Here is an 18,223-nt window from a genome sequence, read left to right as displayed (position 1 = left end):
CCCCCCCACCCCGGGATGGATTCCAGGCCCTAAAACCCCAGCCTTAATGCCCTACTTCTTCAGCTTCTACCCTCACTCTGCCAGTGTCCCACTGGCTCCACTTTTATGGGAGCTTTCTAATTACTATCAGTGCATAGGCAAATGGAAGGAGTTTCCTCAAACTGTCTCTGCCACCGCTACTGCTGCCAACAAGATTGGTTGGAGCCACGAGGTGGCTTTTTCAATTCCAGCATTTGCTCCCCGCCACAGCTTGTGCATGGCAGCCCAGCAATAGGGTGAATCATGCCCCTAGGCCTCTCTTATTATTAAACTTAAAATCCCTACAGCTTAAAAGTTGTGGCTTTTCCATTCAACATGTGACCACTGCCATTTTGACACCATATTAACTGAGGTCAGGTGACTTAGCTGCCATCTTAACTGAGTGGCTTTTCCATACAACATGTGACTGATGCCATTTTGATTAAAGTCAGATGACCTCACCATCATATTAACTGAGGTCAGGTGACTTTGCCACCATCTTGGCTGAGAGCCAGGTCAGGTGACCAAGTCCTACCATCTTTACTGAGGTATACTCTGCCTTGTTCCCCGGTTTACTTATGTTTTTGTCTCTAAATTCCTCTTGTTTACTCTGATGCATGTGTGTTTTGCACAGGGGCATGCCTTTGGTAGGGCCCACCAAGAGCATCCACTTCACCCAAATCCTGTTCACTCTGTGTGTGTTCATACATGTAACTTAAATGCACCTATGTTTACTGCTAAATGTTATAATTGTCTGCTCATTGTATCTTATTTCAGACTACAAAAACATTAAGTCTCATGTTTTAAACTGGTATGTACTTTTAAGTCTCTTACAAAAATACTTTATATTTAATCCAACCCTCCTTTACCTGTTGAGAGCCAGTAGAGTCAGGCTTGGACCTAGCTCTCCAGTCAGATTCTTTTTTTTTCTTTAAATATTTATTTATTTATTCTGTGTACAATATTCTGTCTGTGTGTATGCCTGCAGGCCAGAAGAGGGCACTAGACCTCATTACAGATGGTTGTGAGCCACCATGTGGTTGCCGGGAATTGAACTCAGGACCTTTGGAAGAGCAGGCAATGCTCTTAACCACTGAGCCATCTCTCCAGCCCCCCTCCAGGCAGATTCTATACTGTAGCTGTACCTGATAAACAGCCCTCAACTGCTCAGAGATTTTGGGAATATGGTGTTTAAATATTTAATTATTAAAAGATTTTTCATAACAAAAAGAGACAGGTTGGCTCCTAGCAGCAGCACTCTATTTCCTCCAAAGAAAACAGAAGACAAATGGGCACAGAACAACATCCATCTGCAATTTTCTTCAACTGCCAAGTACTGACCATTGGGCAAAACTGCCTTTCATCTAAACTGAAGATCACCAGACAGTGGACAGAATTTCTGGAATCAATAGCCTAGCTGCTTAGGTCAAGGTAGGCTTGTTTTCCTACAGATTTCTTAGCCCACGAATCTTCTGAAGCCTGGCAGACCATGCGCTAAACAGCAGAAGGCAAATACAACCTTCAGCGACCATGGAGGACCCTGAAGAGTAGCTCTAGGTGACAACCAAGTAAGTTCTCTTCTGTTTTTTATCAGTAACTCAAGTAAAATTTTGTCCTTCTCAAAGATCTCTGATGCAGTTTGACAGCTGAGAGGTTTTGTCAGTTTAAAAGGACAACCTCATTAAATAAATTTCAGTAAAATAGAAATACAAGACCTGCAAGTTATAAAGGTGTGAGGGCAAATATAAGTTATCAAATTTCTCTCTCATGCTGCCTTCCACAGTCTTAAAAATAATTTTCATTGTGCAAAAATATCTGTTGCAGGCATTCTGACATAAATATGCTACTGTTTATACAATGTATATGTCTAAAACTTCTGTTTTCACAAACCCAAAGAATTCTTGTGAGTTCCAGGGAACTGAATTGAAGGACCCACCTTAAACAGGTCAGATACACCACCCTCAATTCCCTGGTCCTATTTTTTCCCCCTAAACTTAACTTTGTCCTCTGTTCTGCCAGTACCTTAAACAGGTATAAGAGACACCAGACATTTCCATACCACAAACACCAAACAGAAGCAAAGAGACCAGCTATGCCAGGATGTGACCAGCACCCAGCCTTCTCAGGTTCCCCCCAAAGACAACACCCACAAATAAGCAGGAAGCAGTCTTGAGAATCTGCTGCCCCAATCCTTTAACCTGTGGTACCTAACCTCCCACATTTTTATTATGGAAAAGAGATGGGAATGTAATGATCTGTCCACTTCCTTTAAGAGAAAAACCCCGCCCACTTCCTTCCTCATCCGCTGAGGCAGGCAGATCTTCCTTCTTGCTTACAGCCTAAGTCCCTTCTGTTTTCCATCTTTTGTCTCTCCCCACTTCTCCTTTTCCCCTTTCTGTTTCTCTCTCTCTGTGTGTCCTCTTCTCCCTTCTCCCCTTCCCTTCCATAACCCACTAAATAAATATCTAACCTCACTATGCATGCTGTGTCTATCCATCTGTCTCTTGCCTGCTGTGTGGCTCCCTGCCTGGAACCAGCCGCCTTCAGAGACCTGCAGTGTGGTCTCATAGCATGACCATCAGTTTGTCTCTCCTTGTGGTCTCATGTGCTATCCCTGCCTAGGACTGGCTGCTCTCAGGAGCCCCTGCCCACTGCCTGCCCCACTTGGGGACCTGCCGTGTGGTCTCAAGCCTGTTGCCCACTGCAGCCACTCGGGGACCTTCAGCATTTTACTTTTACCATTACAGCCCTGAGCTTGCTTTATTTATTTTGTGTGTGTGTGTGTGTGTGTGTGTGTGTGTGTGTGTGTTATGAACAAAAATCACATCCTGGTTGACACATTTCAGTTAGCAAGAAACAAAACTACAGAAGCCAAAAAGCAAGGTTAGTATGTTTAGGGACTTTCCTGGATCCAGGAACAATGGATGAGGCCTTTGTTCCCCTTTTGGCAGGTGTTGGGGCCTACATACTAGGTTTTAAGATCAAAGTGGTGCCACAAACATGTCATAGTTCTGCTAAGGTATGGTAGCCTGACATCACAACTTCTTATACTCTATTAGCCAATTAAAAGAGCAAACTTAAAAATGAAAAGCAGAAAAAAGACATTATTTAGTGTGCCTACATTGGGAAGAGGGATAAAGAGATCAAGTGACAGCCCAAATTCATCTTCAGGAGTTTTAAATGAGATTAAAGTTTAAATAGAGGACAAAGGATATACATACCTAAGCTCAAGTAGTCAGGATATGGCTGGCCCACCTTGTCTGGGCTTCAGGCTCATCTTAGAAGGTGACCTGACAAATTAGAACCAGCTTGTGTGTAATACCTTAAATTCCTCTTAGGCTCGGCCTTTTCATTCTCCCAGCATGAAATTCCTGGAGAAGTCCCCATTTCTTTGGTGGTCTATTATTTTGATGAATTAGAAGTTGGACAAACTTCCTGGTAGAAAGAGAGATAGGGAGAGAGTGTCGGGGGCTGTGGACCCAGATGCTGAATTCCTGTAAACAACCTGTTATGCTTGCAGCTGCTTTGGGCAAAACAACTTGTTTTCCTGTGTTTGTAGCTGCACTGAGCATGAGACCCTCAGGAGTTCCTGGTGGCAGGGGTGTAGTTTCTGGTGGGTTTGGCTGGGGTGTGGCTATCAGTTAAGGATCCATATATAAGTGGCTCTGGTATACAATAAAGGGGGCATTCATGTTTCAAGGATGACCTATATCTCTGTCTGTGTGACTGTGCGTTTAAATGTTTAAATCTCCAGGCCCTTGCCAGCTCGGGAATGGTCCTGTAGTGCAGGCTCTACACTACATGCGTAGTACCGTAGTATGGATGGTACAAGAGGCCAAGGCTGACTAATAAATAATAAAGGTGGTGAAATTACAAGATATTTGGTTTCTTCTTCACCTTCCTGGCCTGAGACAAAAGCTTGGCAACTTAAAATAAAGGCTTTGTTGGCCTTTTCTACTGCTGATTGGCCCCCTGTTGATGGACTGGACCTGTGTATTCAGGGTTGCCTCAGGGACAAGTTACACAACAATTGTGGACAATCAGTCATCTTGTCTTTTTTCAAACTTTTTTCCCCAAACTGCCCAACCCTAAGTTAGAAAGTAGAACTCTTCAGAATCTTGAACCCCATTTCCTGAGATGAAACTGGAGTTTTCAGCTTCAGAGTTCCCCTTACAGTGTTGTATCTTTTTCCTCTCTGTGTCTGCTACATACATGTGTTTCTTCACCCCATGGACACCTTCCTTCAGTTCCTGACTGTCTGCTCCTGCTTATGGTGTTCAGGATTTCTCCACTGCTTCCCAGCGTGCTCAAGATTCTCCCTGCCTTTTAATTCTTTAACTGGCAGAGAAAAGAGGCACAGTCAAGAACAGTAGATGGTAATAGTTTTGATAGATTAATATACACAAGTGTCTCTTAAGAGTATCTTTATTTCTGTTGGGCCTGGACCAGGATCAGGAGTCTATTCTCTGATTACATAGTGTATTCAGTGCTAAGTCTGGCTGCAGGAGACACTGTTTCCAATAATATTTTAATGAATATATAAATAGTTAATGTAACAAATCCTTAAAGAAAATACAATAACTCTTGTTCACGGGAAAGTTTCACCCCAGGCCCTGGCGTCCATATACCCAAAGAGTACAGAATGTTCGGGTGGAAACTCCAGCCCAAGCCCCCTCTTCCATCTCTCTCCAAACCCTGCTGCATCTCAGAAAGCCGGCCAAGTGATGACCTCTCCTGTAGAGATGCTCAAGACCACTCCCACAGGATATTTAAACTGCCTCCCAGAAAACAGACACGTGGTTTTCGGTCTTCCTTTCCCATCTTCTCTCTAGGGGGCTGGAAAATCATCCAGGGGCGTTGTATCAATTAAACCTGGGATTTTTCTACTTTGGTTTGATTTGGTCTGATTTGGATCATTGCATGGGTGGAGAGGCTTATTGGGTTGCAGAAACTTTTCATCTCTGGTCATGACTCCCCAGATTGTGTCCTATGGTTAGTAGTCTGCTAAATTAATAGATTCCAAAAAGTTTCTACCTATAAGTGACAATATGCTAGTTCCAACACTGAGATAGGCATGAAATGGTTTCCCTGGAGGGCTAGAAGTAGCCAGAGGCAAGGTAACTAGTTCTTGGGCCTGCAACATTCCAATCTCTCCACAGTGCTTTTTTTTTTTTTTGTCGTTCTTCCCTTTAAAATTTGCTGCCGACCCTGCTGCCTCAAGGATACGAGTCTTTTTAAATAAAAATTTGGCTTACTTGAATTCCTAGATTCTTGGACCCTAACAAGGCTAGTACAGATACCACCAAAGTCCAACTTGGTGAACCAGTGACTTTTACTGGGGCTAGGAAATTGAGTGAAGGGTTACTTGCAGTGGAGCAGAATTGACTCAAAGACAGCGGCATCATCAAGATCCAATGGTGACTGCTGAAAAAAACCTGGGAAATCTGGAACACACTACACACCCTGCAGGCAGCTCAACACACTGAAGAGTGTCCTTTCCAGGTGACTCTGGTCTAAGCCTCTTCTAGGCAGTTCATCAGGTTTCTGTTTCTTCCAGGTTGGTCTCCAAGTCTGCTGTTTGGCTTCCTTTGAGAGAAACTCTCAGCTTTTATGTATACTATGGCTGGGCAGGGCCTAATAAATCTGGTCAGTTTCAGGGACTTCCTGAAGCTATTTTTGAATTGTTTACCTTCCTGTGTATGGAGCTTTCCTTCCGGAGGAATGTTTCAAACTCAGGGAAACTGTTACCCGCTGCTCAATCAGGCTGTTTACTGAAAAGTGTGAGATAAATTCCTGCTGGTCAAGGAGCTGGAGGGGATGGAAGAGATGACTCAGCAGTTAAGAACACGGGCTACTCTTCAATAGCAACTGAGTTCAATCCCTGGTATCCTCATGGCAGTTTATAACTGTCTGTAACTCTAGTTCCAGAGATTAAATGCCCTCACACTGACACACATGCAGGCAAAACACACCAGTGCATACAAAGAAGAAAGAAAGAAAGAAAGAAAGAAAGAAAGAAAGAAAGAAAGAAAGAAAGAAAGAAAGAAAGAGAAAGAAAAGAGGAGAACTTTGAAGACAGGCAATCTTCCAAGGTAAGCCTTGTAAGAACAGGGGTTGTGAATGAAAAGGCTTGAAAAGAAGCTGTGTCTGAAGAGACTGATGGACTGATCAGAATTCCAGCACTGTGGAGAGATTGGAATGTTGCAGGCCCAAGAACTAGTTACCTTGCCTCTGGCTACTTCTAGCCCTCCAGGGAAACCATTTCATGCCTATCTCAGTGTTGGAACTAGCATATTGTCACTTATAGGTAGAAACTTTTTGGAATCTATTAATTTAGCAGACTACTAACTTCCACCAATCCCAAAGCTACAAATTATCAATATCAGACAGCATCTTGGGCCTATAGAAAAGCTTCCCCCATGTCATTCTACCTGCCTCTCTGGTATATCTCTCAATGTATTTTAAACTTGTCTTGATTCATAGCTCTCTTCTGTATACTATAAAAAAAATTTATAAAACTGTCCACGTTGGTACATGGGATTAGAGGTAACCTAAATCTGTGATCTTGGGCCTTGGTTACTCAAAATGTCTCCAGAATAAACTTTGTTTTGTTCACTTTAAAAGAAGAGCTGTGATTTTTTTCATTAATAGCAGCAAAAGGTGACTTGTCTTTTCCCAGGACACAGCACGATTGATGAAGCTAACACAAAGGTTGTGAAGCAGAGGAGCTTGAATCCATGAGATAACTACAATTGATATGAGTTTGCCCAGACTGTCGGACCCTGATGAGGCCAGTGTAAAGAGTATAAGGTTGAGGGCTGGAGAGATGGCTCCGTGATTAAGAGCATTGCCTGCTCTTCCAAAGGTCCTGAGTTCAATTCCCAGCAACCACATGGTGGCTCACAACCATCTGTAATGAGGTCTGGTGCCCTCTTCTAGCCTGCAGGCATACACGCAGACAGAATATTGTACACATAACAAATAAATATATATTTTTAAAAAGAGTATAAGGTTGAGAGACATAAAACTTTAAATTGCTAATCTAAGAAAATGTTTGAGGTCTAGAAAAACAGTTTTGAGTTTTTAATACAAGTTAGGATAAAAAGTGAATTAGATACAAAACTTAGGACTCCACCAAGATAAGATAAATAATGCAGTACTTTTTTCTGAATTTGCCAAATACAAATGGACTGGGCATTGTGAATGAAATTCTTACCTGGTAATTGTTCTTGTTGTATATAGTTTTTCTGTGTCAGAGTTTAAAGCTTCCATTTTTATTTAGACAAAAAGGGGGGAAATTGTGTGATATTTTGATTGCATTATGATGCACTTGAGACTGCCAATAACATATGCTTTGAATCAGAAAACAGAGCTGGCTACTTGCTGACCAAAATTAACCATAGAGGTTTGGGAGGACTGAGGACAGATAGAGACACAGGAAGTAATAGGGCAGGATTGAGGGAGGGTCTTGGCCCTTTTGGATCAAGGAACAAGAGAGAGAGTGAAATTACCTAGTGTGAGTGAGAAGGAAGTACAAAGCATGCAACAAACCCGCTTAGGAGTTTATGAGAGGAGATGTGTGCAGGCCTGGAAAGTTGGTGTGCAGAAAGAGAGAGCTGAAGATGGTGCATCCAGGTTTTAAAGGCTGCCTAGTGCATGCGCACAGGGGGTTGACATAGCTATGTCAAACGCAGATGATGGAGCTCATGCATGCCCACAAGGGCTTATGTAACTGTGCCATACATAGGTGATGCAACCATGCCACGCATAAGTCATGCAGGACCTTTTAAGGTCCCTGGGCAGCTAAATATTTTGCCTGAGTGCTTGTCTGCACATGCATGGCCCTGGAACCCAGAAGTGCCTGCCACGTTGTGTGGCTGGAATCATAACAGAGAGTATAGGGTAAAGGGGCTAGCCAAAGAATCCCACCCTGACCCTGAAACCAAAGCCAGTGGAAGAAATACACCCTGGCCCTAAAATTAGAGCCAACAGGTTAAAAAGGATCAGTGAAGGAAACACATTTCAACCCTGAAACCAGAGTAAAAACTGCTCTTGACGAACTGAGCACAAAACCAACCAGTCCCTGAACAGGAAAACCAACCAATCCCTGAGCATGAGATCTAACTAATCTGATCTTGCCCAAGTTCAAAAGCATTAAAATCCAATCAATTCCCTCCCTGAAAAATCTTCTCCCTTGGAAAATTCTGCCCCTGAGAATTCTTATATAAGTCCTGTGCCTATTGAGTTGGCAGCTGCCCTTCTCCATCCTGGCAGAGGCAGACACTCTCCTGGCTTCCTCCCTTCCTAAATAAATCTCTTGAAAGAATTTTAGGTGAAGACCTTCTTTTGCTGTACTGGAGCAGAATCTCTGCTGGGAAACTCCCTAGTGGTAGGTGACAGTAGTAAGAGGGTCAGACCCATGACAGTCAGTCCCCCCAACAACCTTTGATAGCCCTAAAAACTTAAAAATGCTTTATTCTCCACTAGTTTGCCATCTTTAGTCTTAGTCTGTATCTTGTTTGAGTTTCTATTGCTGCAATGAAACAAAGGTAAGTTAAGGAGGAAAGGGTTTGATTTGATTTATACTTTCACACCTCTGTTCATCATCTAAGGAAGTCCAGCAGAGTTCAGGTCCCAAGGAGGAGGTGTGGAGTTGGCAAAAGGAAGGAGGAGACTGACAGGATTGAAGGATTAATAGAGATTGCTGCCACTTTGTTGGAAAAAGTCTATATCTTTTACATCCTATAGTTTACAATAGCCTCAGGCAAGATTGAATGGAGGCTCAATGATTCCGTGATGAAAGCAGCTGTTAACTCCAGTACAACATTTTTCCTGAGACAAAAGCAACAAGTTCAGCAAGCCTATTGTTCTCTAAGGTTCAGTAACTCCACCAGGCGCCCTCTACAAGTTCTTCCTGCCAGAGATAAGGAGAGTGACTCCCTTTAGCAAGCTGGAACTTTCTCCAAACCCCTGAGGGAATGGAGGTCCTTATCCAAATGCCTGAACTTGGGAGAAGGACTTCCTCTGGGAACCAGACAGTTCACTATAATTTAAGAGCAACTTTCATTCTTCAAGGGACATGATCTATGTTTGCTCCAGGTAGTATAATCAACACTGAGCTGTGTTGAAATAAGAGCGGCGGGGCTGTGTCCCTAGCACCCCGGCCGCCTGGCTAGCTTATGCCCGAAATAACAACACACAAACTGTGTTCATTTAAGCACTGCTTGGCCCATTTCTATCTAACCTCTTCTAGGCTAATTCTCGCACCTGGACTAGCCCATTTCTAATAATGTGTGTAAGCACCCCAAGGTGCGCTTACCGGGAAGATTCTAACCTATGTCCATCCTGGGTCGGAGCTTCATCGCGTGTGCCTCAGAGAGCAGAGCTATCGGGAGAGCGGAGCATGGCGTCTCTGCTCCAGAGCAGAGCTGTCGAGTCTCTGAGCTCACTTCCTCTTACTCCCAGCATTCTATTCTATTTACTCCTCCCACCTATGTTTTAACCTATCAGGGCCAAGGAGTTTCTTTATTGCTTAACCAATGAAATCAACAGATTGATATATGACACTCCCACATCAGAGCTCATTCCTAATTGCATCCCTTTGTGTCTTGGTCTCACTCTATGGGCCTGCTCCCCTCATATGCTCCCCAAAGGGAAGGTCTGCTCTCATATACTGTATCATTCTGATCTCTCTATATTATTAACTGAATCTTCCCTTAATGGCCTCAGGCTCTGGATCTGGATTGTATGCTTTTCATCCTTCGGGTCAGGTGTGCCCAGTTAGCAAATCTTTAGCTTTCCTGTTCTTGGTTTAACCAGGAGGGGACAATGGGATCCCCATGTGCAGAGTCATCAAGCTATATGGTTCCAGGGTGTCAGGGTTTTTTCCCAAAGAATTATGTTGTTTAAAGAGGCTGCCATTTTATGCATTTTTATCCTTCACCAAAGCCCGCACAAATTTTCCCTAAGAGACATAACATATAGTGAGAATAATTGAAAATTGCCGCACTAGTGCAGCCTGGATGCTGAGACTGGTGGGGGTACTGGGATTGAGACTCAGAGACTTTAATGCTTTAGGAAGAACATCAACCTTTATTGTTACCAATGCTAGAGCAAGCCTTTTATATCTTCAGGCAGTTGGCCAGAGAGGTGCTGAGCAGCCAGAGGTCAAGATCAGGGCATCAAGTACTGGGAATGCTTATGCAGAAAACCACCGGTCAGAAAGAACACCAACATTCCTTGTTAATTACAGAGTACAAACAAGTTTAGCTGTTGGGCAGGGGGAGTGAGGGCAGCCAGATCACAACAGAAAATGAAAGTGAAAGGGTGCTGGAGAATCCTGATCCACAAAGTTGACATGCTGGAACTTTGTCAAGCAGCAATGGTCACCACTGCAGTCCACACCAAGACAGGAAAGCAAACAGGGCAGAAACCTGAAGGCAGGAGCCGGTGCAGAAGCCATTGTGGGACATGACTTACTGGCTTGTTCTTCATGGCTTGTTCAGCCTGCTTTCTTATAGAACCCAGGACGACCAGCCCACGTATGGCAACACCCACAAGGGACTGGGCCCAATCCCATCAATCAATAATTAAGAAAATTGACTTGCATACAGCAATCTAATGAAGTATTTTCTTTTCTTCTTTTTTTTTTTTTTTTTGGCTTTTCGAGACAGGGTTTCTCTGTAGCTCTGGTGCCTGTCCTAGAACTAGCTCTTGTAGACCAGGCTGGCCTTGAACTCCCAGAGATCCACCTGCCTCTGCCTTCCAGTGCTGGGATTAAAGGCGTGGCCCCACTGTGTGCACTTCTAGGCCAACAGTGACTGTTCCTGGAGAAACATCATCATGCTCATCACTGATCTGGTGGACCAGGTACTATAGGAAGAGCAGGAATATAGAAAGACAAAAAGGAGAGGCTGGCTCTAAGCAAGACTGACTGATAGGTTTTCTGACACCTGATAAGTTTCTTCACTGACATAGTAAGCCAGATCAAGACAAATTGAAAAAAGTATAACAGCAGGTATATTGAGCAAAGAAAGCAACACTTGTACAGGTTCTTTGGTCCCAGTGTTCTGTCAGGAGCCGTTTTCCTTCTAAAAATCATTACAGGAACCATCGCCCTGCGGAGTCTGCAGAGAACCCCACACCCATAATTATGTTAAGAATCGTTCTATTGACAGAACCTACCCCACCCATATAAGTTGTTAATGGAGAAATATCTGTTAGCGGAACCTGCCCCACATTCCAAACTATCTAGGGAACTAGGTGTGTCAACTCGTGACTCTTTGGCCTACATAACCTGACCAAACGTAACCTCCTGGCCTACGTGAGGCACCTGAACCACATGACTTGGACCACGCGGCGAGATCCCGTGCCCCTGCCCCCCAAGCCCCTCATCCAGGGGCTATATAAGCAGCAACCCTGATCCTAATAAACGGAGGCTTTGACAAGAACCCCTGCTTAGCCTTCTTCTTCTTTCCTAGCCCATTCTCTTCCAGATAGCACCCCTCCGTGACCCTGGAGTAACTGACTGCAGGGTGGGTTACAACCCCTAGACTGAGTAACCCACCCAAGGCAATTGACAGAGTTCAAGGCCAGAGAGGTCACATGCTTGAACTAAAGCAAGGAGATTTTATAGGTTGTAGACAAGGTGTGATGATGTGTTAGCCACAAACTGGGTTTGTGATCACGTATGGTCAAAAGCTGAGTATTTAGGGGGTGACTTGGTTGGCTGGCTGCATCAGAGGAGGAAGTTGTAATAGCTGTCAAGAGTTCAGAACTCGGCTTTTTGGCTCCTTTCCTTTGGAGACTCTCTGAGTGGGCAGGGTTTGGAGAGAGAGAGAGAGAGACACACACACACACACACACACACACACACACACACACAGAGAGAGAGAGAGAGAGAGAGAGAGAGAGAGAGAGAGAGAGAGAGAGAGGTAGAGAATCAGGAATGAGAATTTCTGGACCATGCAGGGATGAGCTGGAGGCTCCAACTGAACACTGACTTGCTGGCATAGTCCCAGTTAGCCAGATGAAACCCAAGGAACCAAGAGTCCATTCTCACGCTGACTGCTGATTCTGGAGGGTGCAGTCGGTGAGGCTGAGATAAATAGAGCCTTACAGGTTTGGAAATAGGGCATAAAGCTATGACCATATAGCAGTTATCATTGCTGGAACTAGCAAGGAGGCTGTACTGTTTAAAGCCTGTTACAGCTGGGGATGTACCTCAGTGTTAGAGCACTTGCCTAGTGTAGAGGGCTCAAGGTCCTTATTCTCACAGATAGGCACCAGGAACACTCAGGGTTGTCTCCTGGATGAAGGAGATGTCTGCCTGGTTTCTGCCCAGGCATCTGGGACTGGATGCAGTTAACAGCCGGTGATCTGTGCTGTCTGAGGGCCATCCCACATGTGAACCCCCTAGACCGTTATGTTTACCTCAGACCCTTCCTTCCTAGACCTTTGTCCTGAACATTGTTTCTTAGGCAATAGAACTCCCTAGTTCTACTGTCTGTCATCATCCCTAGGGGAGATGTCGCATAAACTCTGTAGCTTGGTGACCTCTACGCTTACTGTTGACTGTGACCACACCAGATCCTCCCATAGGCTCTTAAACTGTAGAACCCTTTCTTAGGGTGTAATGATATCCTGCAAAGTTTTGTAGATGTCAGCACACCCTAAGCTTCATTTTAATGATTGTCTCCAGGAAACCTTTTTCCAAAGTTGTACTGTGCTTAAAAAGATCTAAAATAAACTACTTGAGGTCAGACTCTGTCTGGAAGCTTGAACCAATACTGGCTAAGTCATGCAGAACTGGGTTTCCTTCTTGCTCTACAATGTTGGCCATGGCATTTGCAGGGACCCTCACAGGCTACCACACCTGGATTCTAGGCTTCCACACCCAGCACTGTAGAAACAAAACAAAAACAAGCTTTTGTGTTTTCTGGCAAGGTCTCCCAAGTAGTCAGACTGGCCTTGAGTTTTCCTATTCTCCTTCCTCTGCTGGAGTCCCGCACAGTTATCTATCTTAGGCATAAGTCTGGTTCATCTGGAAGCAGAGACCATGTGACAGAGGTATGATGTTGCCTAATGACTCTTAATGTCATTCACATTTTTAAAAGTTTTCTCTTTTAAAAATACTTATTTTATTGTATTTAATTATATATGTGTGTCTGTATATGGGCATGTTCCTGTGAATGAAGGTGCCAGCAGAGTCTAAAGACACCAGCTGTCCTGGGCTTGGATTTACAGGCAGGTGTGAGCCCCCAGTGGGAACTGAAAACCTTTCCTTGGTAAGAGCCACAATTGCTCTTAACCTGTCTCTTCAGCTCCCCAGTGTCCTAGTTTTAATGTGTGTTTATTTGATTTTTTTTAGAGACTGTCTGGTTGTTTTCCCAGGCTGGTCTAGAGTTCAGGGCACAGGTCATCCTCCCAACTGAGTCTTCAAGGAGTTGGACTACAAGGGGATACCACCATGGCCAAGGCCAAACTTTTCTTTTCAACTGGGGCTGAAATATAGTTTTTGTTCATTTTGTTTTTAAACAGAGTCTCACTGTATAACCCTGGCTGACCTGGCTCTGGCTTGGTAGACCACACTGAACACAGAGATTATCTGCCTCTGAAATGCATTTTCTTTTATTTGTTTTTTGGTTTGTTGTTGTTAAGACAGTTTCATACAGCCCAGGCCAGTCACAAACTCACTATGTGGCCAAGAATGACTCTAAACTTCGGACCTCCTGGCTGTATCCTCTAAACGATGGATGACACTTTTCTGTTGTGTAGTGTTGTTGGGTACTTGTGTTTTGTGCTGGGCATCAAACCCAAGGGTTAGGACCTGATCTTAGGTTATTTAAGGCAACTGTAGACAGATGGAAGACAGAAAGAAAAAGATGCTTGGTCTGAGCTTAGGTGAGACCATGTTTATTCACAGTGAGGGGACAATTTTGTCACCCACATGTGTGGATGACCAGGATGTCTACAGAAGATGAGATAGGGCTCCTTATGGGGGAACATGGTCCTTCCCTTCTAAAACTGCTTAGTCTGGCTGCAAGGAAAGCTGGGAAGTGTGGTCTTCTAGCAGGAAAGTTATATGTTTTGTATGTTTATCACAAACTATGACAAGCAAGCACTGAATCCCCATCCTTTTCCTGTTTTTTAAAATAGAGTTTATGTAGCCCTGGCTGGTCTGGAACTCACTATGTAGGCCAGGCTGTCCTTGAACTCACAGAATGCTGCCTACCTCAACTTCCCAAATGCTGAGATTAAAGGTATATACCACCAAATTCAGCCCTTCTCGTTCCTTTAGTTTTTGATTTATTAAAATAATTAGAATAAAATGTTTTTGAAATTGTAGTTTCACAAGTAACTGGTAAAATAATAGAGAGACATCTCATTTCCCTTCCGCCTAGTTGCTGCTAACATTTACATCACTGACAATGCAGAAATAGACATGGAGGTGAACATTTGGTTATGAGAGAGAAATCTGTGCCACAGAAACTGTCTGTGACCTTAATTGGAAGCAGTGCAGAAGCGGGAGGCAGGTTCTGCTCACAAGGTTTACATGCAGTCATGAATGTTTGCACTGCCAAGACCCTGGAAACAGAATTCTGTGAAAGACAATTCTAAGTTGGGGTACAGAGACTGCTCCCCAGAAGGTTCTGGTAATCACACCTTTCAATTTAAAATATTAGGAAAGTGGGGGCAGGGAGATGGCACTGAGGTTAAGAGCACTGGCTACTGATGTAGGAGTCCCTTCTGTATGCCATGAATAATAAAGAACCTGCTATGGCCTATAGCAGGGCAGAATAGAGCCATGCGGGGAAAACTAGATGGAATGCAGGCAGAAAGAAGGCAGAGTCAGGAAGATGCCATGTAGTTAAGGAAAAGGCTCGGGAACATTATCAATAGGCCACAGCCTCGTGGTGATACACTAGTTATTAGAAATGGGTTAATTTAAGATGTAAGAGCTAGCTAGGAATACTCCCACGCTATTGCCCAAACAGTGTTGTTTGTATTTAATAGTTTCTGTGTGATTATTTGGGTCTGGGTGGCTGGGGAACAAATGAGCAGTCACAGCTTGCAGACTGCTTTTCCAGAGGTCCTGAGTTCAATTCCCAACACCCACATGGTAAGTCACAACCATCTATAGTAAGAGCTGATGTAATCTCACAACGTTATACATGCAGATAGAACATTCATATACGTAAATAAATATTTAAAAATATTAGGAAAGCAAGACTACCTCTGTCGTGTGCAACCCCCTGCCCCACCCCTTCCCTGTTCAAGGCACCATTACTAGCTCAGCTCTGTACTCTTGATGTCATTACCAGCCTTGCTCTGTATTTCCTTGACTGAGTTGCTAACTTTGCATATAACTGTTTTTTTGTGTAGTTGGTAAGTGTTGTGGGTTGCAGATTGTTGACCCCAGAAATAGATTCAGTAGATACTTAAATCTGATTATGTATGTGCCTCTTATACACACAAACTTAAATAAAAACTATCTAGTATTTAGGGGCTGAGAGATGACTCAACCATTAAGAGATGACTCTTTCTTTCAGAGGACCCAGGTTTGGTTCCCAGCACCTACATGGCTGCTAACCACCATCTACGACTCCAGTTCTAGGGGAACCTGATTCACCTTTCTCATCTGCTAGGGCACTATATGCATGTAGTGCACAGACATACATGCAGGCAAAATACTCATACACAAGAAATATGAACAAATAAACAAAATCTTGGATTGGGTAGGGTAGCAATACCTTTAATCCCATCGCTCTGGAGGCAGAGACTAAAGGGGTTCTGGCAGGCCTGAGCCCAGCAAACATGGCTCTGGCAGGCCTTGCCCTTCCCCTTTTCCTCTGCCTTACTAAACCTCACAAGATTACATTCTTCTTGTTCTCATTCTCGTTCTTGTTCTAGTTCTCCTTCTCCTTCCTCTTCTTAATTTTTTTTTTTTATTTTTTGAGACTGGGTTTCTCTACCTAACAGCTCTAGTTGTCTTGAAATTCACTTTGTAAACCAGACTGGCCTTGAACACACAGAGATATTCGACTGCTTTTGAGTACTGGGATTAAAGGTAATGTACCACCACACCAGGCTAGATTGTACTCACCAGGGTCCAGTCCCTTATTTGGCTACTTCTTCCTCCTGAGGCTGATCACTGAGGTCCAGCTACTGAAGTATTGAACCCAAGCAACGAGAATCCATATGTAAAATCAAAGAGCCTTTATTCAAACTTGAGCTTGGACTCTCCGTTTGTCCAGTGCAGTAGTGGTTGAGAGCAGAAAGTACCCAGTCCTGATCCTCATTGGCTGACATTTTTTTTTTAAATTTTATAATAGATTTATTTTTAAAGGGTAAATTTAAATACAAGTCCAACAGAACCGCTGTCAGTCAGCCATGATGCAATCGGGCATTCTCGGAGTCCTCCAGATGAGGAAGAAGGCTCTGAACTTTATTCATATACATCATTCTTATCTGCAATGTAATCTACAATTTCTTGTGGACACATTAACTTCTCTGCATCTATATCAGGAATTTCAAATCCAAATTCATCTTCCATGGCCATAATAATCTCCACTTGGTCCAAACTGTCTAAGCCCAGGTCCTTCATAAAATGAGAATTTACTGAGAGCTTCTCTGGGTCAGTCTTGTCATAGAGTTTCAAGACATACAGCACTTGGTCCTTAATTCCCTCTAACGTCAAAGGGGATGCGTCACTGTACTGGTGGCACAAGTGTATGACCCTTCCAGGCACCTGCGTGGGGGCCAAGGCAGGATGCAGAGTACCGGACCTCCTCCGGGTTCCTTCAAGGCAGACAGTGATGCTGAGTGGCCAGGCCAAGGCCAGTGTGGGAAGCCGGGGCAGCGGCGTGAAGGCAGCGGGCAAGTGGCCTGCGAGCCGCCATGGCTGCGCCAACCCAGAATGCACTCTTGGCTGACATTTGTCTGGGAGTGTCTTGGTGAAAACGGAAAAGGTGCTTGCTGGTCTCAAGGTCTTTTGATGTTCTTCTCTGCTAGTATCTAATGGTTGAAACGATTGGAATGTTAAGTACTTCCTCTTAGAGGTTGACCCTCCCAGTTTATGGCTTTTACTGGAGCTCAGTGCTGCCTGCAAGAAAACTGAAACTCAGCCTACACTTTGACTGGTCCCTATTGAGCCTCTCATGACTGGGCTCTACATAGACCTCAGTGACCAAAATGGTTCAATGGCCCATGGAGCTTCATTGCAAATCAACAGTATTGAGGGAGACAACTGGTGCTGGTGCGGCAACCTATTTTTCTTTTGGAAACAGGGTCTTTTTAATTTTTTTTTTTGCATCCCCACCAGTAATGGAGGAGTGTTCTAAGCCTACATCCTATCCAGCATAAGCTGTCATCAGTGTTTTTGATTTTGGCCATTCTGGCAGGTGTAAGATGGAATCTCAGACGATTTTTTTTGTTGTTGTTTAATTGTTTTTATTTAGCAATATATTTTTCTCTGTTTCCCTCCCTTCTTTCCTTCACCCCTTCTACCCTCTCCCATGATCTCCACTCTCCAAATTTAATCAGGAGATCTTGTCTTTTTCTACTTCTCATACAGATTAGATCCATGTATGTCCCTCTTGGTCCTCTTTGTTGTCTAGGTTCTCTGGGATTGTGAATTGGTTTTTCTTTGCTTTATGTCTTAAAGACACTTATGAGTGAGAACATATGATATTTGTCTTTCTGGATCTGGATTACCTCACTCAATATGATTGATGTTCATCTGTTTGCCCTCAAATTTCAAGATGTCATTATTTTTTTTCACTGTGTAGTACTCCATTGTATAAATGAACCACATCTTCCTTATCCAGTCTTCAGTCGAGGGGCATTTAGTTGTTTCCAGGTTCTGGCTGTTATTCTTTTTTTAAAAAATGCTGTAAGATCCCCGCGGCAGTAGGCAGCAGAAATGCTGTAGGTCCCAAATGGTGGTGGCGGGCCATGTGGTGGCAGGAAGCGGGCCCTGGGAGCAGCCAGTCCCAGGCAGAGATGGCTGCTGGTCTCAGAGCAATGGCTGGTCCCAGGCAGGGAGACACATGGCGTGCAGGCAGAAGACAGAGACATGGATAGACATGACATGCAGGGTGAGGTTGAAGTTTATTCAGGGGGTTATGGAGGAGGAAGGGTGAAGGGGGGGACAGAGAGAGAGAGAGGGAGAGAGAGAGAGAGAGAGAGAGAGAGAGAGAGAGAG

General features: G+C 44.0%; 2 protein-coding genes across 2 annotated transcripts in view; both read right to left on the bottom strand.

Moving 5' to 3' along the window:
- LOC126497404 (60S ribosomal protein L39-like) overlaps nucleotides 1-9,444 on the bottom strand; it is a 28,327-nt gene extending 18,883 nt beyond the window's left edge. The window contains exon 1 of the mRNA XM_050135432.1: nucleotides 9,338-9,444. The gene's annotated coding sequence lies outside the window, so the exon portion shown is untranslated. The remainder of the gene's footprint in view (nucleotides 1-9,337) is intronic.
- A 6,932-nt stretch (nucleotides 9,445-16,376) lies between these two features.
- The window catches only part of LOC126498075 (acyl carrier protein, mitochondrial-like), a 10,001-nt gene continuing 8,154 nt past the window's right edge, over nucleotides 16,377-18,223 (bottom strand). Inside the window, exon 2 of the mRNA XM_050136431.1 lies at nucleotides 16,377-16,905. Coding sequence (XP_049992388.1) covers nucleotides 16,466-16,905 — 440 coding nt within the window. The 3' untranslated portion in view covers nucleotides 16,377-16,465. The remainder of the gene's footprint in view (nucleotides 16,906-18,223) is intronic.

Source organism: Alexandromys fortis, unplaced genomic scaffold (genome assembly GCF_014885135.2).
Source record: "Alexandromys fortis isolate MF-2015 unplaced genomic scaffold, M_Fortis_MF-2015_v1.1 scaffold_29, whole genome shotgun sequence".
NCBI classification, from domain to species: Eukaryota; Metazoa; Chordata; class Mammalia; order Rodentia; family Cricetidae; genus Alexandromys; species Alexandromys fortis.
Note: the sequence above shows the minus strand (reverse complement) of the source record. Positions and strands in the feature narration are given on the sequence as shown.